The sequence below is a fragment of the Propithecus coquereli genome, unplaced genomic scaffold (genome assembly GCF_000956105.1).
Source record: "Propithecus coquereli isolate 6110/MARCELLA unplaced genomic scaffold, Pcoq_1.0 Scaffold229, whole genome shotgun sequence".
NCBI classification, from domain to species: domain Eukaryota; kingdom Metazoa; phylum Chordata; class Mammalia; order Primates; family Indriidae; genus Propithecus; species Propithecus coquereli.
Window position 1 is genome coordinate 675,452 of NW_012147830.1, and position 23,079 is coordinate 698,530.

Consider the following 23,079-nt stretch of genomic DNA (forward strand, 5'->3'; position numbering starts at 1 on the left):
AGTTTGAAACCAGCCTGGGCAGCAACATGATGAGACCCTGTCTCTACCAAAAAAAAGGAAAAAATTAGCCAGGTGTGGTGGTGTGTACCTATAGTCCCAGCTAATCTGGAGACTGGGGTGGAGAAATCACTTGAGCCTGGGAGTTTGAGGCTGCATTGAACTATGATTGTGCCACTGCACTCTAGCCTGGGTGACAGAGTGTGACCTTGTCTCTTTAAAACAAGACAAAATAAAACAGAAAAAAAAAAAAAAAAACCCTTCTTGTTACATAGGAGAATATGACACTCCCAAAGAACCAGTATTTGTTGAATAAATAAATATCCAGATGGAAGGATATTTTGGGCATGACCTACTTCAGTAGGGTTCAAAGTCCTGCCTTGCCTTTTAGTCACATACTTGATCCCCCATATCTTTTGATTCTGTATCTCTGTATCTTTTGAATCCATCCTCTGCTCCCCTCTACTCTCATCCCTCTACTACACATACCCTCCCTTAGCAGCTGTCATAGTAAAAGAACTTCTCAGCTCTCACCTGGACCTTGCACTACCTTGGAGAACTGATTGTCTTGCTGTCATTTTCCTTCTGCAGATCAGCCTCTATTATTCTTACGTACTGTTTTATGTGTTTCTTGGTTTTGTTTTGTTTTATTTTGTATTTATTTATATATATATATTTTAGATAGATAGGTATAGACAGTCAGGGTCTTGCTTTGTCGCCCAGGCTAGAGTGCAGTGGTGGTATTCTTAGCTTACTGCTAAGAATAAAATTCTGGGCTCGAGCGATCTTCCCACCTCACCCTCCTGAGTAGCTGGGAATTCAGGCACATGCCGCCATGCCTGGCTAATTTTTCTTATTTTTTGTAGAGACAAGGTCTCACTATGTTAGGCTGATCTCAAACTTTTGGCCTCAAGCGATTCTCCTGCCTTGGCCTCCTAAAGTGCTGGGATTACAGGCGCCAGCCACTGCACCCAGCCTTTATTTTGCATTTTTAAAAGTTTAACCTTTTTTCTCCATCAAACTAATATCCTGTGTAGATTTTTAAAAATCTTAATAAGCAACAGGTTTATACTAAAAAAAATATGTGCCTGAAGCTTCAGCCCATCCTTATACCCAAGTCCTGCTCCCCACGTAACCACTTTTGAGTCTTTTGGCTCTTTCTGCTGTTTTCTTCTGTCTTTCTAAATATTATACATATACTACTATGTTTTGATTTTTCATTAGGGGACGTTATATGTTGACTTACCACTGTGGAAGATAAGGGTTTAGCTCTTTCTCATTGTCTCACACCCCTCTGGCCCATGCCACATGCACAAACTTCTCCTTCCCCATTCTCAATATATAGATATTATTTTTTTTTTTAAATCAGTACCCACTGTTTACGTTATTATGAGGACGGAACTAACTATTATCCACAGCTAAGGTATTTAAATACAATGATTATATTCCCTTTCTTGTGCTGGCTGCATAGTGGCCTTACTTTTTCACTTACATACTTTTCTTTTTCTCTAGTACTTGTAAGCTTTCTGACAAAACTCCAGCATTCTTCTCAACACCCGTTTTTTGGAAACTTCCTTCCTGGGGCTAGTGTAGGTACTTGCTCTCTTGGCCTGCTACACAGTGAAGAGTGTGTGGACCTTTTCCCTAGGGTGTGTCAGTTTTACTTGAGAGGAGTCTTTTGGTCTTCTGCTTGGGCAGTGAGCACCAAGATTCAAGAAACTAAGTAGGGGGAAAAGCTGGCATCTCGAGGTTAGTGTGTATTTAATCTCTCTGTTTTCAGAACAGTGTTTTCTACTACACCTGATGTCTTCGAATCAGGGACTCTGTGGTTCAGTTTCTTCCAGGCAATAAACTGTCACCTGCTGGAATTGGGGAGAGAATCTGGGATATAACTCCTCCTTATGTAACCTTTTGAAAGTCTTTTTGTAGAAGTATAACAAAAACATGGAAAAGGCACAAATATGAGTGTACAACTTGATGTATTTCCACAAAGTGAATACATCTATGTAACCAGTACACATATTTTTTTTAAAAAGATCTTGGTTTGGTTTATTGTCTTTAAAATTACTCAGAACAATAAGCACTTAGGTATCTAGAACAGAATTATCAAAAATCCCTTTGTACTGATAAATTCATCATTCTTATTTATAAATAGTAATTTATCTTGAAGATTACATACTGTAAGCCATCCGGTACACATATTGATAAATGAAATTTTATCAGCACTCCAAAAGACCTCCTTGTACCTGTCCTTTTATTATCCCAAAGATAATTACTATCCTGACTTCAAACACCATAAATTAGTTTTGCCTGTTTTTATACTTGATATAAATGGATCACACAATTTGTGCTCATGTCCAGCTTCTTTCATTGACTTTTCTTGTAAAAAAGCAAAACAGAACATACCAAGTGACATTATGAACTCGTAGTTTATAATGTGAAATATAAAGTAGTGATTTTCATTTGTTTAAGGTAGAAGACTTTTAAGTTTAGCACTGCAATAAAAAAGGTTTCTGTTTTGTCCTTTCTGTTGCTTAAAGCATGGGAAAGGTAGGCTTAGGGGACTTGGTATCTGGGGTCTGAGTAACTGGTGAGCTGCTATTGTTTTGCCCTTTTGGGAAAACTTGGCTTTAAACCAATTTCTTTTTCACCATACACTACTATGAGGTGTTTGTCTCCACTCTGAATAGCCAAGAAAGATTTTACTGCTAAGTTTTCAGAGTAGTAAGTTGAAAAATATACACATAAACATACATACACCACACATACATATATATACTTAATGCCAGGAATTAAACCTATTTCTTAAATATGTATTTAAGAAAGTTATATTTATACTTCAGAAAGCCTTAATGTACCTTTTTTTATATTCATTCAGTTAGTGTGGTGACTTTGAGATATGCGATATATTTGTTTATTTTTATTTATGTGTTTAAGTAATTTGTGCTAATAAATCTCTAGTGTATGTTTCATAAGGAACATATTGAAGAGATACCAAAAGGTAATTTATTTTTATGTTCTGACCTAAGTCTTAAAGGAATTAATTTTTAGATTATGGTGTTAGGGCAAATATCCAGGGAGAAACTTTACGTGCAGTATAGTTATAACAGGTAGGAGTTCTGAGACATTTTATCTTGAGCACATATCCCCTTAATTTTTCTTTCTACTGCAAATTTTCATCTTAAAGAAGTGAGCTGTTTTACAGAACATTTAAATTGGTATTCGCACCAGCATTCTAAATCTGGAAAGATGGCATGCTGTTGGACACATACAGGTCAGCAGTTTCAGGGGGAAAACATTGTTCTTGGAACTACTGCTGTTTGTTTTTCCTTTATTGGCATTGGAATTTTCAAGTTAGTGTTCAAAAATATTAGGTCATTAAATATGAAATGTCCGATTTTGAATCAAAAGTTTAGTTTACTATATCTCAAACATGAAGGAAGAATATAAAGGAGAGGCAAACGTGAGAATAATTTTTGGTGGTTTGAATGGTTTCTTTCCTGATTATATATGTCACTAATAACTATAATACATTATTTATCTCTTTTATTAATAAATAGTACTTCACTTATGTTAATTAAAATGACCCAGATGGTTTTAATACTAAGATTGTTGTTTTGCAATGGACAGTGATTTTTAATACGATATAATAAGTTTCTTTGTAGAGTCAGTAGAGGACAACTTCTTGCTGGTTTAAATTCAAGGAGTATAACTTTTCCTTCCTGTGTCTTAATTTTATGTTTTTAATATGATGGCAAAGCAGTATGAACTTATTTGCCCTGAATTATAATTGTGTTCAACACTTTACTGTCCTGATAAATTTAGCTCTTATAAATTTGTCATTTATTCATTTATCATTTATTAAAATTTCATTTGTAGGATCTAGAGTTTGTAAGTGTAGCGGAGGCAAAACTTTACCTGTACTTTGTAAGGGTTTTTATTTGGACCTGAGAATTAAATGGACATAAGACATTAGCAGGAGAAAAGCATGCTGATTTCTACATGTACATAGGAGCCCCCATAGGAATATAAAGACCTAAAGAGATGGTAAAACCTAAATGCTCGTGTATTGGGTTGAATAAAGAGAGGAAATCATGGAAAAGTAACTAGTATATGGGGAGACCAAATGAAGATGAGAATTACTTTAGCAAGATCTATTTGTACAGAATTCTCAGCCTTCATTTCCAGTCTCTGCTAATAAGAATGTTGCTTTCCTCCTGGTATAGGGAGGGCATCTTTCACTTAGGAGTTTCCTCTCTTGATTTCAGGAAGAAAGGGGGAGGTCAGAGCACTCTTCTTATACCTGTTGTTTTTTAAGTGCCTTTTGGTCAAAGTACTTCTTATGCCAAAGTGACATAATTTGGAGTGGCATATTCTGCCATCCTTCATACGGATAATAGATCAGAGAATTCTTTTATGGTGATAATCCTGCCATGTTTAGAAAGAGCAGCATAGAGAATGGACTCAAAAGCAAAATCTGATAGTAATAATTTGTGTGTACGTGGTTTTAGTAGCTTTGTTCATGGTACTTGAAAAGTTTGACACTTAAGTTTAACTTAAATGTCTTTATCTTAGGCTATTTTACTTTACTAATCATTTCTACTTACCACTTTAAGAGAGAAGCCTGTGTTTTAGTAAGTACTTTACAAATTGATGATAATGAAAAAATACACTTAAGTTGCTTAATTCTGTGTGTGGGAATTAGATTATAAGGTAAGTACTTCATAAATAGAAATTTGTTAGAGTGTTTCAGTTGTTTTTGAGGGTTGGTGGTCATCACTTCCATCCATTAATAAGGGAAGTGAATCTGCTTTCTAGCTCTTGCTATTTGTAGGTAAATCGGTACAGTGAAACAAAGCCAGCACAGCTAACTGGTTCTAGGAATGGCATTACTTTTAGAGGAAGAGCACTAACTTTAATTTCAGTAGAATTTGGTATTTTCGATGATGTGATAAGTCATGTACAGTAACACCTCATTTAACATCGTCGTCGATAGGTTCTTGGAAACTGCAACTTTAACCAAGACGGTGAATATGAAACCAGTTTTACCGTGGGCTAATTGATGTTATAAATAAGAGTTAAGTTCCTATGTCATATTTCTGGCCACAAAAAAAAATCACCAAACTATTTAATGAAAACCAAAACACTTAATATTAAACATTGAAATAAATGTGAGCTATTTATACATTTAAGAAAGATTAATAAAAACAAGATAATTATTTACTCAATTTTTCCAATTCAGAGTCTTGGGTCACAGAGCCTCTCCCAGCAGCTCTGGGCATAAGGTGGGAACCCAACCTGGACAGGATGTCATTCCCTTGCAGGACACACTCACACACACTCTCAGCCTGGGACCATGCAGACACACCACTGAATCTAACGTGCATAGTATTGGGATGTGGGAGGAAACTGTAGTACCCTGAAAACACCCACATAGACATGGGGGGAATGTGCAAGCTCCACAGACACAGTGGCCCCATCCAGGGTAGATGATTTTTCTCATCAGTGGTATAAGAAAATGGTGTTGAATGAGATGACATTACTTGAGGACCTGCTGTATATCTGTAGAATTTTAATGTGATTTTTACCACATGTGGTACTGAAGTACCATCAGTTTTTCTTACTGCTTTTTAACATTCTGCTATGAATACTGAATTTTGTTATTTTTTTCTATTGTCTTCTCACAGTTTCGCAAGATTTTATGCAATAGATTCACAAGATTTAATGCCTGTTTTTGTAATGATATTATAGTGCATAGGAATAGCAGCACTGCTTTAACTTTTAGATACTTAATGTCACATATAATTTTTGCCTCAGTGACTTCAGTCTATCACCTTCGTTACTTCACCATTTTCTGTATTTATCTTGTTTGCTCTGCTTGGCTTTGAATCCCTGGAGGGCAGGAATCAGATCTTCCTCAGAGGTCATTACTGTTGCTAGGTGAACCCTTAAATACATACTTCATAAATGTATGAACGCATGAGTGAGTGATGGTGGGAATTGTCTTTATTCATTCAGTTATGTGTAAGTATGCCCCACTTCTTTGCAAAGAGTATTTGTAGCAACTTTCAGAAGGAACTGAAACCAATAATTTTATCATTGTATTTCTCTTTGGTTGAAAGTATGATGAGAAGACAATGCGCACAGGGAGATGGTTCAGAAAACCTTACATAGAAAAAGATTTGTAAGAAAGAATTTGAAGTTGGAAAAAGAGACATTAATTTTAAAATGGACAGTATGAAATTGGACTTTCTAAAAAAAAAAAATCTATGGTTCTGTTCACCATTCTCTAAACACAACTCACATCCTCTCACCACTGACCTTGCAAGAATGGGCACCCCTAGAATCCTAGCCCGCCCTTCAGAGTGTGTTGGTAATGACTTTTGTTTCTTGAAGCTTATGGTTATTTCCCAATTCCATGTGACCTTTTTCTCTTCTGCATTGTTAGCTTTCTTTATACCTATTGCACTTATCAATTATACCTCTTAATAAACATCTGAAGACTTCTAAAATCACCATCTAGTTACAAAGTCCTTAATAAATATTTGTTGAATTGTTGATTCCTACCACCAAGAATAATCAAAAGGATGTGATCATAAAACTTTCAGAAGAGAGCATTGAAATGCTTTCAGCAGTGGAACCATTTTGTGTATTTAGCATTCAAGGTAACTGTTGTAAGGGGACATCAGTCATTCAGAATGATTACTGATCAATCACATTACCTTATATGGTACCTAGAGGTCAATGTCAAGGAACCTAGTAGTGTATGATTGTGTTTTAGAGGCTGTGGTATAAATGAGTGTATTGTCACCTGAAATAAGCGGGGAGCGAATTAAAGGCTTAGAGGAAAAAAGTGATTAGAGCTCTGATTAGATGTGAAATTCGTTTTAGCCTAAAAGAATAAGAGAAGAGGGGCTGGCTTTCTGGAATAGCAAAATAATGAAAAAGATGGAATGAAGTTGAGTTGGGTGTGCAAGGATGTGGGTGTAAGAGAATGAAAGTTATGGAGAAATGAGCAATGAGAAGCTCGTAATTATGCATGGCATTTATCAAGTACCTTTCTTCTTTAAAAGCTCAAATTTCTACATTTTTAATTCCCATGGAGTGGAAAACAAATGACCTTATTTCGTATTCTATTCTTTTGGGGATCTTGGCATTCCAGAGGTACAAAGTTGTTAGTGTTAATTACTCATCCTTAGCAAAAGCCCACATTTCCAGGTTTTTATTGAAAGAGATATTTTAGTTTTTGTTAGTAATTCCTGAAAACTCCTTTTAATGGAAATAGTGATAATTCATTAGCATAATGGAATAAGGAGTGGGATGCTAAAATATTTTTGCAGCTCATTTGCCAGATTAGACAGCAGTACTTAAAACAATTTCAGCTTCTTTGAAGATGCTGTTATATAAAAAATGTTACAAGCAAACCAGCTGCTAATTGCTAAAGAAAAAGTAAAGCCCAATGTAAAAGAAAAAACACTTAGCGCAAGTGCTGCTTAGGCATAGAGATAACCTTGGGAAGCAGTTTCCACTGCTGGGGTTTGGTGAGGCTTGCCAAGTGTTCAAGGAATTTCGTGGAATGTATGGAATGTCCTTTTTTCAGTTAACAGTTCCCAACACTGAAAGTTCCTTTCTTACACAGCTTTGCTTTTCAGATGGAATTTTGATCCTCTTGGGAAGCTTTCCATTTCTTAAGATTCCCACTTTCCTTCCTGGAGCATTTGATCAAAGGAGGGCCTTTACTTGGTGCTTGGGGCTCTGAGTTTGCATAGCCTTTGGTCCTCTCCTTGGCAAATGCTGCCAGCCTCATTTCTGGCAATAATGGTCTATTTTCTTCTTCCCTCATATGGTACATTTTGAAGAGGGAACTCAGAAACAAAAGACTTATTTATCAGCCAAGCTGCATTAATTACATTACAGTTTGCCCTATTGACTTCTTGGGATCATTTAAGATGTTCTTTAACTTTTTTCCCCACTTAAATACAAATTGGACGGGGCGGGGTACAGTAGGTTCAAAAGCCTTAGATTGATTCTAATTCTGCTATTGTATTCTGCCCAATTCCATTCTTCTGTGGTTTAGTTGAGTTCTTTGTTTTATTCTCTGAGCTTTATCTTAACAGCAAGAGTTTAATGCTAAACATTGTGTATTTGTAGATATTTGCTATTCTGAGTGATAATCGACTTTTCACTTTGCACAGCCCTTGCGGGGGCAGTAATAGGTCTAGAGTAAGGGGGCCAGCAGATGATTATTTTGTGGTTGTTGGTGGTGAAGTACCATCATAACTTGGGAATGTGATTAACATCTTTCCTGATGATTTCTGAAATAATTCTCTGGTTGCCAGTGTGAGAACGCTGATAGAGAGAAGTAATGCTCCTCTTTCTCCCTCTCTCCTGTACCTCATGTCAAACAAACACATCTAACTCTGGAGCTCATACTGACAACACACGTCAGTTTTGAAAACTAAAGCCTCGTGAGTTTCTGTTTTTCCTTAGTGTCTATAAATTTCGATGTCACCTACTATTCTCCAAAGTCATGGAGCTTTGAATGGGAGGAATCACATGCCTGTTGTCATTTCTCAAGGGCGGGTTAGATGATGACACTAGAGCTGGCAGGATATTTGACAGTGACCTCTGTGAATCCAGGACACACCCACCCCTCCCTGATGATGTCTTTTAGACTTATAATTAACAGGAAAGTCTTAGGGAAAGTCTGACTTTCCAAATAGTTGTTCTTTCCTCCAATTTTAAATTTTCTGTTAGAATACATACTTTCATCCCATACTGTGTGTGTGTGTAAGTACAGGGGGAGTGCAACAAAGGAAGGGGAGATATCTGATTTGTGTGATATACCAATCCAAGCATCCTAGAATGGATTATTTCACTTAGTTCAGTACCAGTGTCTTTATCTCGAGGTGCTCTGTGATTAGGCTTTAGGCATCCTTTACAACCATAGGATTTCTTTCTCCTTAATAATTTGGCTTACTTAATGTTTCCCGAGTACACCCTATAGTTTTTGCCCTCCAAATCAGTGTTTCTCAAAATGATTCGTGAAATGCCTGCATCAGAATCACCTGGGGTGTTGATTGGTGCTGTGGTTTGAATGTGTCTACCAAAGTTCACTTAATCCCAAAGGTAACAGTATTAAGAGGTGGAACCTGTACAAGGTGACTGGGCCACGAGGGCTCTGTCCTCATCAATGGATTAATGCCCTCTCTGCTCTTCCCCATGGGATGGCACAGGAGGAAAGCCCGTACCAGATGCTGGCACCTTGATATTGGACTTCCCAGCCTTCAGAACCGTGAGAAATAAATTTTTTCTTTATAAATTACCCAGTCTGTGGTGTTCTGTTACACCAACACAAAATGGACTAAGACAACTGGAAGCACAGATGCTTATTTTTCATCCCAGACCCAAATCAGAACTTCTGGTGATAGGGCCCAGGAATCTGTATTTTTAACAATGCATGCTATAGTTTGGGAAACAGTCACACCACACTATTCTTTTTAAATGCTATCTCCTTCAGTACCCATCTGCCTATTGAACTGTTGTTCATGTCCCTTAGGTTAAAGTGAGTTTTCTCTTCTTTGAGCACTCGTGATATTTTTTTTCCGGTAAGTTTTCATCTTATGCTTTATATTATAGCAGCTTTGTTCTCAAATTGTTTCAAATTGGTGAAGGCTGAAAACTATATCCAATTCACGTTTGCATGCTTCAGACACCTTTGCACATAGTAAGAACTCAGTAAATGTTTAGTGAATGAATGGTTCAATCCTAGCATCTGAATGTACTATACCTAGTAAACTTTTGGGTGTTGGTTTTTTTTTTTTTTCTATTTAGCTATCAGATACATATCCTTGGCCTCTTTGTGATGTGGAGTTTAAGCTACTCATGTGTAAGCATGTTTTCATGACACAATTATTCTCTCTGGCTTTTGTTTATGCTCACTTTCTCATTCCTTTAGTAATCTAGTATCCTTGATATAGATCTGATCTGGTTTTTATTTTTATATATCTTAGTATGACTCAAATGGAATTTTATCCAAGTATACTTGTGGATCTTCTCACCTTTGCTTTGAGAAAAGGAACAGAAATAGTGATCCATTTTCTGCCTTTTATAGAAATGCTCTTTTTACTTTTTTAAATTTGTCCTACTAGTGTGGTGGTTCATATTAAGCATCTCTTGAATAATATTGGTGATTAAATTGGCTAACTGAGGGCAGATCTGTTGGTGAGAAAACGAAAAAATGTAGTCATGAGTAAATGGAGTAAAGAAATTATCTTGAAAGATGTTCAAATGTAACATGATAACATACTGCTTGTCTTTTGATTCTTATATTGCTAATTTATAAAAGAATCAGAAAACGACAAATTTATGCTTCTTATGACTCATTGTTTTAATGAATTTAGTTGGTGTGGGGTTTTTGTAGATCTAGTGACTGGCATTTTCACATAATCACCATCTTATGATTTGGAGTAGTTTTCCATGTAATGTACTTACTGGATTCACAGAGCCTGCCCCTGCACACCCACCTCCCCCCATCCAGTGGCAGGGGCTCTGTCTCATTCACTGCTGTATCCATGGAGTTAACCTAGCCTAGCGCCTGGCACATAGGACGTGACGAGTAAGTGCCTCTCGTTTGAATTATTTTAAAATGGGGGTAAAATAAGAATTTCTCTCTTCAGGGAATGCTTAAATTTGCCATTATAGCAATATGACCATTGTATTTACTGCCAACACTCTCTATTTCTTTGATTATTACTTTGAAAAAATTATGTCTGTGAGTTTTAGCTTTCATATTTTAGCATCTCCAGCAATTCTTTCTTTCTTTTTTTTTGAGACGAGGATCTTGCTCTGTCACCCAGGCTGGAGTGCAGAGGTATGATCATAGCTCAAGACAGCCTCGAACTCCTGGACTCTAGCCATCCTCCTGCCTCAGTCTCCCTAGTAGCTAGGACTATAGGCGTGTGTCCCCATACCCAGCTAATTTTTTTATACAGACAAGGTCTTGCTGTGTTGTCCAGGCCAGTCTCAAACTCCTGGCCTCAAGCAGTCCTCCCACTTTTGCCTCACTATAGGCATAAGCCATTGTGCCCAGCAGCCACAAAGCAGTTCTTTAGAACATTATGATGAAATCCTTCTATGACTGTAAATTTTAATTTTTATCAAGTAAAATATACATGTGTTTATTTTGTTTTCTAGTCATATGAGAAGGTGGTATGCTGCTTTGCTTATACCAAGAGTCATTTATGGTGATCAGGATTCAGATAGGATGGTCTCTGTTTATTTTGGCTCAAGTGTTAAGAAGCTAGTCGCATGCCACATTAGCACTCATGCACCGCCGAGCCTCCCAGAAGACAGTAGCAGGTGCCCACTGGGTGAACTGCTTGGCCCTTGGAACAGAAGGGCATATATAAGTTCATGCGCATTCATTTCAAAAATGATATAGGGATGACAGGCAAAGCACTGCAGCAAGAAACTGAGAAGAGATGAGAGTTCAGTTACAGGCCAGCAGAGTTCAGGGGTGTGGACAGCAGTGTGAGAGCCAAAGGGAGTTGAGTCATGCCTTCTACAGGGTTGGTGTTCCCAGCAGTTCTGAAGCAGGCACAACTAGTCAAATGTTTCTCATGCCAGTGCAACCACAGACAAGTCCAGGAGGAACACGGGGCAAAAGGTACTTTCCTTCTGCATCCAGGAAGGACAGCCTTTTATGTTTTTTGCAAATTATTTTGCTTCTTTACATAACTATTATAGTATATGCAGGTTGCCCTATATCATACCTAGATCGGGGCAAAAATATTAAAACATGACTGCAGGACTAAGTTCCTAAGCTATTAAAGTACCACACTAAGGGAATCAGAATTTGAAGAGTGTGTGAAGGTAAATCAAGGTAATTGCTGACTGATGATCTCTCTCTCATTCATTTCTTAACTATTGTTTAAGAGTAAGTGTATTCAATACACATTTTATAAAGTACTTTGATACCTTTCTCAAACTAATGGTCTTATTGAAGCACTTTACCTGCTGAAAACCACAAGGTGTGCTCTTAGGAAGAACAACAGCATGCACTTGGTTTTATAAAATCTCTTGAAGAAAAGAGAAACAAAAAGTAAATGTAACTGGTTTTTTTTTTTTTTTTTTTTTTGAGACAAAGTCTCACTTTGTTGCCCAGGCTAGAGTGAGTGCCGTGGCGTCAGCCTAGCTCACAGCAACCTCAAACTCCTGGGCTCAAGCAATCCTTCTGCCTCAGCCTCCCAAGTAGCTGGGACTACAGGCACGCGCCACCATGCCCGGCTAATTTTTTCTATATATTTTTAGTTGTCCAGATAATTTCTTTCTATTTTTAGTAGAGACGGGGTCTCGCTCTTGCTCAGGCTGGTCTCGAACTCCTGAGCTCAAACGATCCGCCCGCCTCGGCCTCCCAGAGTGCTAGGATTACAGGCGTGAGCCACCGCGCCCGACCCTGTAACTAGTTTTTATCTAACCTCTTCTCATTGTCTATTTGATTGGAACAGCACTAAGCTTTCATTTTTGTTCTCCTTTCCCCTAGTACATGAAATTTATTTAAATTGAATGGATATCAGAAAGGATGATTTATTTAATAAATTATGCTAATATAGTTAGCTACCAGAAAGTAAATAGTTAGACCTCTATGTAAGATTGCATGTAAAAATAAATACCATATGGAGTTAAGATCCAAATGTAAAAAATGAAATATCTAAATATTAGAAGGAAATACAAGAGAACATTTGTACCACTTTGGAGTGGATTGAGAGGAGCTTCTCAAGCAAGGTGAAAAATATATACCCCATAATGGAAAAGATTGCCAAATTTGAGCAATCAAAAATCAAAAATTAGTGTGTGGCAAAAGTCACCATTAACAGAGTGGGAAAAACTAAACAGTAGGCTGGGAGGGAATATTTATAGCATATGACAATACATGACAGGTAGTACTCGGGGAGCACCTACAAATTGATAAATGGAAGATGAATAGCCCAATAGAAAAATGGGCAAAGGATGTGAATGTGTATCTCAAAGAAGATTTACAAATACCACTCCCTTCTTCACAAAGAGAAGCTCAGCTTCACTGAAAAATTAAAGTTAAAATAACCTGATATCATTTTTGCCTATCAGATTAGCAAAAATTGAAAGGATGTTGACATTAAATGCTAGTGAAAAAGTAACATGAGGAAGGGGATCCTCTCTCACATGGCTGATTGGGAGTATGAGTTTCTGCAACTTTTTTTTTGTAGTTGCAATGTGTATTAAAATTTAAATTGTGTATACTCGGGCCCGTTAGTTATACTTTTAGAAGTAGAGATTCACAGTCCCTTATCCAAAAGTCTTGAGGCCATTGGTGTTTCAGATTTCAGAGATTTTCAGATTATATAAAGATAATATGGTGCATATACTGTATATTATATACACCTCCAGCAGAGTTTGGGACAGCAGCCATTAGCAAACAAATTCATATTTCTAGAGAGAACAAGTGAATATTCACATCAGTTCAGGTCAGCTTTTACTACCACATAAATCAATGAAAAATCTTTCAATTTCCAGGGTCTTTTGGATTTCAGAATTAGGGGTGAGGCATTAGGTATACATGCTGCAAAATAAAATTGTTGATGCACAAATGGATACATGACTGGGACGTTTCTTGCAGAATTTTAACAGCTGAAAAACTGGAGGTACTCCTAATGGCAGTCAGTGGAGAAATGGAATAAATTTTGATACAGTTGCACTCTGTGTATTATGCAGCTTTGAAAAAGATTGAGTTAGATTTTTATCTACTGATTCAGAAAGATGATTTGTTTGTACTAAATGAGAAAACAAATTGTAGAAAAAATGTGTGTGGTATAATCTCATTCAAAAAAAATAAGGAGGGGGCTATCCTATTTATGCAAGTATATGTTTTACAAGGAGGAAAGCTTTGAAAGGATATATACCAAACTGTTGACACTGGCTATCTCAGAAGGATGGGATTGGAAAGGAAGTAGGAGAGACTGTTAACTTTTTCCTTATATGCTGTTGTAGTTTGACTCGTTGTGTTAAAATAAGCATTATTTTTTTTGGTAATCAAACAAAATCAGTCTTTTCTCTTAAAAGCAAAGATAGTGAATCTTATTAGAGCACTGACGTCTGGCAACTCTCCACTGATGTCAGGGATCCTGCTTTTCATAATTAATGCAAAGCAGGGGTCTAAGCCCAGAGCTAGGCTTACAAGTCCAGCCTTTGAGCACCTCCTTCGTTACTCAGTACTGAAGCCCAATAATTTCTAAAGTGTGTTAGCATGTTCTTCCACACAGAAAAAACAAGATAAACGTGGGCTGTTACTGTGAAATAGAAATCCATTCACCTAGGGAGTCTCTTTTAATTGACCCACATGTGGTGAGTATTAATTTAAGGAAATATTGATTTTTCTCTGTTAGACTCATTGAGGAAAAACAAGTATGGTCATCTGTGAAACTCATTTTAAATACATTTGGCATACATTCAAAAATAGAACTAGTTCCATCATACTGTTATTTTACAGTTAAGCTTTCCAAGTGTGTCATGTATATCCTAAGTTCCTGGAAGGAAAGTACTAAGGATTTGGATGTATCTAAAACTAATTGATATTGTATCTCCAAATAGTCATCATGCTATATATTCGTTTTTATTTCCTAAATATTTACAAGTATATATAGCTATTCCTTGTAACTCAAGTGCAAAAAAAAAAACTTCATACATAAATTTTTGAGTGTGGCTAGACTGAGTGAATAAATAGAAAGAAAAAAGGATTAAGCATGTCTTATGATCATGTCAGAACAAGCCCAGGAGGAAGTATATAAGGATTGGCTGCATTTGTGTATATTTGTTTGTTTCTTTCAACTTTGATATTGTAGAACATTAGCTTTTTTCCTTATCTACCCTTGGATAACAATGGCCCCATTTCATTTTCTGAGGAGCACTCACTCCCAAATAGTTTTTTGGAAGCCAGAATGAAATAAGCTTGTTGAACTGTGGTTGACCTATTTTAAAACCTTTACAAATACCTCATAAATGTAGGGAAGGTTGAACTCATGAATTTGGTGCGTTTTAACTTTTCTGATTAAGAAACTAAGCACTCATCTCATTTGTAGAGTTGCATAATTTGTTTAAGGCAGTAATAAGCAAATTATTCTTGGAAGATTGGAAGACTATGCCTCAAAATTTAGTAAGTGAGGAAAAAAATCCATTTACAGCTAAGTGTAAACAGTAATGTGTGTTGTCTAGATTAAAAGGGAAGCTAGACAAATACACGGAGAAAATTAATGATTGCTCTGTTCCCTCAGTAGCATTTTTAAGGTGTGAGCTATTCCTGCTTTGCTGTTAATTAGTTATGACTGTGAAGTTGGAGAAAGGAAGGAAAAGGTAAGAATGTTAATAGATCACACCCCTAGATAATTTGGCACGTTTTGTGTCTAGGTCCAGTGTCATTGTCACTATACTTTTGTTTTATGATGTAAATACAGTAGGAGATACAAATTAAAGAAATACCGTTACTTTGGCAGAGTGGTGATACTACCGGCTCCATTCTACCATCTTTTCCCTGTCCCTACTTTTGACTTTCTACCACCTCAAGACCCTACCCTGGGCAAACAATCATGTACTTTGTTATATGGAACTTAGGATACCTGGTTTGAAAGAGACTTCAAGGTTTGTTTGTAAACACATTACAATTATAGTTTTTTGTCTCTGTAGGTTATCAAGTACATTTAGCTGATTGTGCTTTTCTGTGATGCTTGGTATTGAAAAACAAAAGTATGCCTTGGAGCTTTGGAGTAAGTCAGACCTGAGTCTAAACTCCCACGATGTCTTTGCCATTTGTTAAATGCAAAACTGTAATGTGTGTCATGTGTCATGTTAAACTGGGTAATGTGTACACTGTAGTAATTTGTTGCTTACAGTCCTAGAGGCTGGGATTCCAAGTTCAGGGAACCAGCAGTTTTGATATCTGATGAGGGCTCAACCTCTGCTTCAAAGATGCTGCTTTCCCCCTGCATCTTCAGGTGGCAGAGGGGCAAGGCAGTTCCCTCCAACCTCTTTTATAAGGGCACTAATCTTATTCCTCAATATAATCTCACCTGCTCAGGACCCTACCTCTTAATACTATCACATTAGGTGTTAAGTGGGGAGAGAAATTTTGGGGAGACAAACATTCATACCACAGCATCTACTTTAACTAATTTTCTTTAGTCATGGTACTATGTGTGAATATACATGTATAACTAGAAATACTTTAAAAAAAAAGTAGATTTCTTGTCCTTTCAGCTTCTAAAGCATTAACTAGAATAACGATTACCTTGTTATTACTAATCTGACCACTACAGTTAGAACAGTCATCATTAAAATATGTTTTACTAATCTTAAATTCTGTGACGCTCTGATGCTCTTCTGCTTACCTATATTGGACAGCTATGAGGAAGTATCTGTAGCCTGAGTGAACTGAAATATTAGTTTAAAATAATTTAAACTGTTTCACCAAATGTATTCTATTTCCCCAAAACAGCCCATTTTATTTTAGAATCCAGGTCTGTGCACATTTCATAATTTATCTGACTTACCTATTACCATGGCAGAGCTAAAAGTCTTTTAAATTTTGTCATAGAGACAGATTTCTAGCCTTTTCTTCCTTAATAGTGTGCTGTCACCTTGCTGTCTCCTCTTCATTCTTTTAAAATGAAGGCGAAGTGTGGAAAGGCATCCATCCACTCACCATTTGATCTCATATCTCTCATAACTTAAACATTGTCTGCAGGTATCTGTTTCACCTATTTTAAATACCAAAGGGAAGTGAATTCTATGTGGACCTTCCCTCTATCTTTCTCTGAAAGGGTTTTTTCCATCTGCAAATGCCTATAATCTGACTGTTTTCCACATCTGCAAAGAAAAAGTGGAACTCTAAGAACACTAAGGTTTAGCGTTACCAAAACAGATGAATTTTAATGTTGATTGATGTGTTCTGATCCAGAACTCAGGTTCTCAGAAGCAGTCCATGCTTTCTTTCTTTGGTAAACAAGTCTCTGCTGAACACTGTGTTCTTCTCTGGGAGGAGTTTGGGGGATTGGCTGTATGGGGAGGAATGTGAGGGGAGTGAAGAATGTGGTGAGAAGGAGGGAGGCATTGAGGATACTTGTAAATCACATCAGCTCTTAAAATTTACAGGTCTAGGATAAGAGTATAAATGGAGACCCACATACCATGTCATGTCCTGGAAGCATAGATTCAAATTTAGAATCTTCAGACTTCTTGGGATTCCACTCTGAATATGGCAGCATGGGCAGAGCTAGGCCAGCAGCCCCCGCTGTTCTCTTCCCATCTTCAGCTGCATTCCTCACCTTGCAGGGCTATGGACACTGCAGCCCACTGGTCCAATCTCTGCCCACACTAGGGCCTATGGGTGCACATCAGCAGGAGGATCAACCCAGGGAAGGGGCCCGTACAAGCTCTGCAAACAGGGTTGTCGTCAGTCGGGTAGGGAATTCCAGGGTCTGATTACTCTTAGGATGGACAGAGCACTTCTCCAGTAGCAATATGATGCAAGCTATGGAATTAATTTTAATAATGTATTTTATTTAATCTAGTATATCAATATTATTACTAGTTCTGAAAAATGTATGAGATAGTTTACGTTCTTTTTTTTGTATTCAGTCTTTGAAATCTAGTTTGTATTTTATATTTAGAGAACATCTGGATCTGGACTAGTCCAGTTTCAGGTGCTCAGTAGCCACCTGGGGCTAGTGGTTTCCTACCAGGCCTTTGCTACTCCAGGGAAAGGATGCCGACCCCTCGGTTCTCTGGTCACACTTGGCCCCGGGACTGCGGACAGGTCTCTTTAGGTCTGTCTGATAGTGTTTTATCATTGAGTTGATGTAGAAAATAATCGTACCTCTTTGTCTTTATATTTAGAATTGGCGGACACTTTAAAATACAAAATGTATATACATAAAACGAATGGGAAATACTTAAGAGGTTTTTTTCCCCCTCTTCCATTTAAGTTTCTCAACTGTGTTTTACTCATACAACTTGCTTCTGCTTTCCTTTGTCCTCAAGAGTGACGTGGTCCTAGTAAATTTGTTGGCATAGATGAATTATAGCCCCCCACCCTCTGTTATTGACTTATACTTTCCCAAAAGCCAATACTTCTGTTTCCCATCTTGAGTAATTACTGGCTCTGAAATCCATCCATTTCCCCCCTTTCTGAAAAGTCTGTGTACTGTATTGTGTTGGATAATGTCTAGTGGATCATTTTCCCTCCTAGAGGAGCTTTCTTTTAAAATTCAGTTTAATTGCATGTAAATTTAAAAACTGCGGCCAGTTCTGTCAAATGAGTAAAAGTATCTAGAAAAGCGGGATGCCTTTTTTGTTTGGACTAGAATAGCAGTTTCGTCTGTGATGACTAGAACAAACATTTTATCTCAGATAGAGTTGCCAGATTTAGTAGAGGGAAAAATGAACACCAGTTCAATTTGAGTTTCATATAAATAATTAATTTTTTAGTATAAGTATATGCCATGTAATATTTGGGACATACTCACACTAAAAAATATTTATTATTTATTTGAAATTCAAATTTAACTGGATGTCCTGTGTTTTATCAGGCAATCCTATTTCAGGACTTATTTACCCTCTCAAAAATTGAGGACCCTAAGCAGCCAGCCAAGAAGACAGGTATCAAGGTAACACTTTCAACCTGTCAAGGAGGTACATTGTGAGCTCTCTGTTTAGAATAAACTTTTATTTATCTATGTAGAATAAATCTTAACTTCTTTATTACAGAATTTTTTTTTTTTTGAAAGTTTTTTTTTTTTTTTTTTTTTCCGGCAAATTTTGGGGGGTGGTTTGTTTGGGTTCCGTGTTTTCCCCTTGGTCCCCCCCCCCCCCACCGAAGTCCGTGTTTCAAATATGTCCATCCTTCGGGTAGTGTGCATTGCAGAATTTGACAAGTAGGTCACATGATAATTTCTTTAAAACTATCATGTTGCATTGGATTGAGTTGAATTGGATTTATTTTTAGGATGTGTGCATCTGTTCTAGGTGAGTACATACTGCCTGGTATTAGACTTGGATAGTTTTTAAAAGAATTAGCATAATGCGGCCACTGATCTGATTCTTATCTAGAAATGGTGTAGAGGTCGGCAGTGGATCCAATGTAAGAGTGCACAGAGAAATAAAAGGTAAAGTAAAATAAAATAAAATAAAATAAAGATAGCTTCTTTCATGTTTTAGTTGCTTGGGCAACTGAGAAAATGAAATGAAAGAGCCATCAACAAAAATAGAACAGGAGAAAGTGCTGGTTTGGAATAAAGATGCTAAGTTCAGTTTTGGGCTGGAATTGTAGGGCAGATCCGGAGAGGAGCTGGCGTGGATGGGATTGAGAGAGTTCACACAGCAGTAAAAAGATTTCTAAGGAAGACAATGTAGAGAGAGAGTGAAATGGACAACGTATCTGTGAGGAGTACTTCAATTAGGAGTGAGGAAGAGGAGATGAAGAAGAGAAAAGAAGGTAATACAGGAGAAGAGGGTTTAAGACAGCTAGGAAGAGACCACATGAGGAAAATGCTGTTAAGCTGAAATGAGAAAAGCTTTTCGAGGAGGGGTGCGTGGTCAGCAGTATCGAGTGTTATATTGAGATTGAGGAATGATAATTGGTTTTTAAATTTGGAACAAAGTCCTGTTTCCCTTAGAGTGTCATTTTGATAAATTGTTAAGTTTTTATTATTTCGGTTTTGGGTTTTTGACTTGTCTGAAACAACACAGAATCCGGAAGGGCTAGCTCCAGCCCTCCCTCACTGGACCATGTACATGTGTGTTAATTAACCTGAGATACAGCTAAAAAACTTACTCCAACAGAACTCACTTCCTCAAATATTCAACCTTATTTAAGAATCACAAGTTTGTTTTTGAATACAATATTTACATTTTAGGTAAAATACTGGCCTTAAGGGTCAGAAGATGTGCATTCTGGCTCTGCTGTGTCGTCCTTAAGAGGGCTCCATTTGCTCCACAGTTGATTCGGGAGTCAGACTGGATTATAAGGCTATGCTAAAATTATGTGATGTTTGCATCTATGACATTTGTCTTTTTTCCTTTTGTTTTATTGTAATAGGTTCACCAAATTGAAGAGTCTTAACCTTTCCAATAATCATTTAGGGGACTTCCCATTAGCAGTCTGCAGCATTCCAACCCTGGCAGAGCTGAATGTGTCCTGCAATGCGCTGCGAGCAGTCCCAGCAGCTGTTGGAGATATGCACAAGTGCGTACTTTAAACCCCACTGGTGGGCGTGTCCAGAAAGCCCAGGGAAACTGCATCGGGGTCATAGCACATGAGATTAGTTAACCTGTTCTGTTTGTCGTGTAAGACTTGGCCCCAAATCAAGAAATTAGGCACTGTGTGGAGAATTCATTTATTAGGTTTATATTCTTTAGAATCTTGTAAAAAATTAAAATATCCTTGTTTAGAACTGAAGATTCCTATGGATGACTATGTCTAAACATGGGGGAGGGTGTTACTTTCTCATTTTCTGAGTTATATTGAATTCTAAGACTTAGAAATTAATTTTAAGAAATAACAAGGAAAGGTGGGTATTTGGGCTGATTCACACCACAGTTAGTTCACGTTCCCATTTGTGCCTATCCAAGTTGGGAAAATTGGTCATAACTCTCATTTTCAATAAAAGATTAAGATGCCTATCTCTGGTAATTTCTCTCTGGTCCATTATTGCCTCGGGCTCTGCCCTTACACATTTTGCAAAGAGTAGTACATTTTCTAGTAATGTGATCTATACTTATGGAACTTGTATGTTGATAATAAAGATGTGACATTTACACATTCTTGGTGATTCTTATGTTTTCTTTAATAGCTTACAGACATTTTTGTTGGATGGAAACTTTCTCCAGTCCCTTCCTGCTGAGTTGGAGAACATGCAACAGCTTAGTTATCTTGGTCTTTCTTTCAATGAATTTACTGACATTCCAGAGGTATTGGAGAAATTGACTGCTGTGGATAAACTTTGTATGTCTGGAAACTGTATGGAGACCCTTAGGCTGCAGGCTTTAAGGAAAATGCCTCACATTAAACATGTGGATCTAAGGTAACCATTTTTGAGAAATGTATCTCATTTGAGTGTTTGGTTTATATTTGGGGGATTGGTGTTATATCACTTTTGGTGAGATTGTGGTGTCCTGAGGGTCCTACTTAGTTTTGCAAATTTGAACCCAGTTTTATATGATAATAGATACGGCCATTGAGTGAGACAGCTATTTATGGTGGATGAAAATCATATCATTGAGAGCAAAGTGGATATTTTTATTAGTGCTTTTTTTCTGTGGCTTCTCTGAGGCATTTGACTTAAGTGATCATCTCCCCTTTCTTAATTTTTTTTTCTTTCTTGGCTTCCTTCAGATAATGTATCCATTAAGTTAAATTTATTTTGCTTATTTTTTAAAAATTTCTTTTCTTTATCCAGTAACTCTGCCTTAGTTTACCATTCTTTGCAAAAATATGAAACTCATAATCTCCTATAAAACCAAAGTTTGGCTAGAACCTCCACTCTCACCCTTGCAAAAACAAGGAACCTGCATTCTGAATCCTGATCACACTAACCTCTACCTGGAATCCACTAGCACAGTCCTGGCTACATGATAGATCCTCAGCAGTCTGCCCCTAGGTTCAGCTTTAGCTTCTAATACACAGAGAACCAGTGCACAGGAGGAAGCTGTTCTAAGTTTCTCTATTTTAAGAAAAAACAATTGGGCTTGAGTTCCTGCAAAGCAACATATAGGGCTGGCCTTAATACTGACTTGCCCGGTATGATACTTTTTCAACCAAACTATTAATAATTCCCCCAGTTGGCAGGGGTTGATGACCACATACTAGCCAAGTTAAATTTTGGGCAATATAGTTAATGTTTCCATGCCTCTGTGTTTGCATCTATAAATTGTGGTTAATAATAGAACTTAATTCACAGAGTTTTGGAGAGAATTAAATTCCCTAGCACTCCCACCAAGTGGTATGTTTTATTAGTCTTACCTGATCGAGGACTCTCTGTGTTTGTGAAAGCTGCTCAGCTGTCATTCCTGGCATCTTTACTCCTTTCTCTTTGTTAAAAGGTGATTCTTTCCTTGTGTTACGTCCGCTTTCCTCTCTTGGTAGCCACAGACCCTTGCTTAGGCTTGCTCAGTTTCATCAGAATAGAGTAGCATCATCCTTTGCTCCCCATTCTCCATTCATGTGGTTTGGCCTAGAAGCCCGTACAGTTTAGTCCCTCAAAGAATTGTTTGGCTTCACCGTTCCTCTGTCTAAAGGAATCAGGCCTATCCCACCTAAGGAAATGCTAGCAATTTGCAGTTCTAGAATTCTTAATTTGGAGAGTACAAATGGTTATAATTTATCTGACTTTGAGAACTTTCTGGATGTGACAAGATAGGGAACTAAACATTTTGTCATATTAATTCTCTTTCCAAATTATTAACCCTATTTGCCTATGAGTCACTAAGATTTAGCAAACCCTTATATTCGAGAATTTAGGCCCTTTCTATTCACCCACCCAGTGGTATAACTTTGTTAGAGCCAAGGACAATGGGTTGCATTGACCTTAGATAACAAGCATGAGATGGTTTCTGAGTTACCTGGTACTGTAGGAAGATATTTTTCTGAATCTGAATTAGCTTACAAATAAGATCAATCTAATATGTCCAAAAGTAACAATTCTTAGTAAGAGCTTTATAAGTTCTAAAGATTTCTAGTTCTGGCTTGAATCTCTTCAATGATATCACCTAAAAGATATTTAAATACCAGAATAGACACTGGACACTCTGTAGCTATTGAATGACTGTGAGTAGATAACTGCTTCCTCCCTGAGACGAGGAAGGAAATGCCAGATCAGATTTTGCTCTGATTCTGCCTTAATACTTTAAATTGAAGCTAGTGGAGACATTTAAGGGGACTTTCACTTAGTTTCTCTAAGCAAAAGGCTAATTTTATTGAGTGTTTTATTCCTTTAAATAGAAATGTTGCATCAGATTAAGTGATCATTTTTATTTTAATCTTATTCTTTTCTATAT

The 23,079-nt window shown here is 37.2% G+C and overlaps 1 protein-coding gene across 1 annotated transcript in view; it reads left to right on the plus strand.

Annotated features, from left to right (window-relative positions):
* PHLPP1 (PH domain and leucine rich repeat protein phosphatase 1) overlaps nucleotides 1–23,079 on the plus strand; it is a 217,406-nt gene that overhangs the window by 133,742 nt on the left and 60,585 nt on the right. The window contains exons 5-6 of the mRNA XM_012645288.1: nucleotides 20,123–20,269; nucleotides 20,877–21,107. Of these exons, the coding sequence (XP_012500742.1) occupies nucleotides 20,123–20,269; nucleotides 20,877–21,107 (378 nt within the window). The remainder of the gene's footprint in view (nucleotides 1–20,122; nucleotides 20,270–20,876; nucleotides 21,108–23,079) is intronic.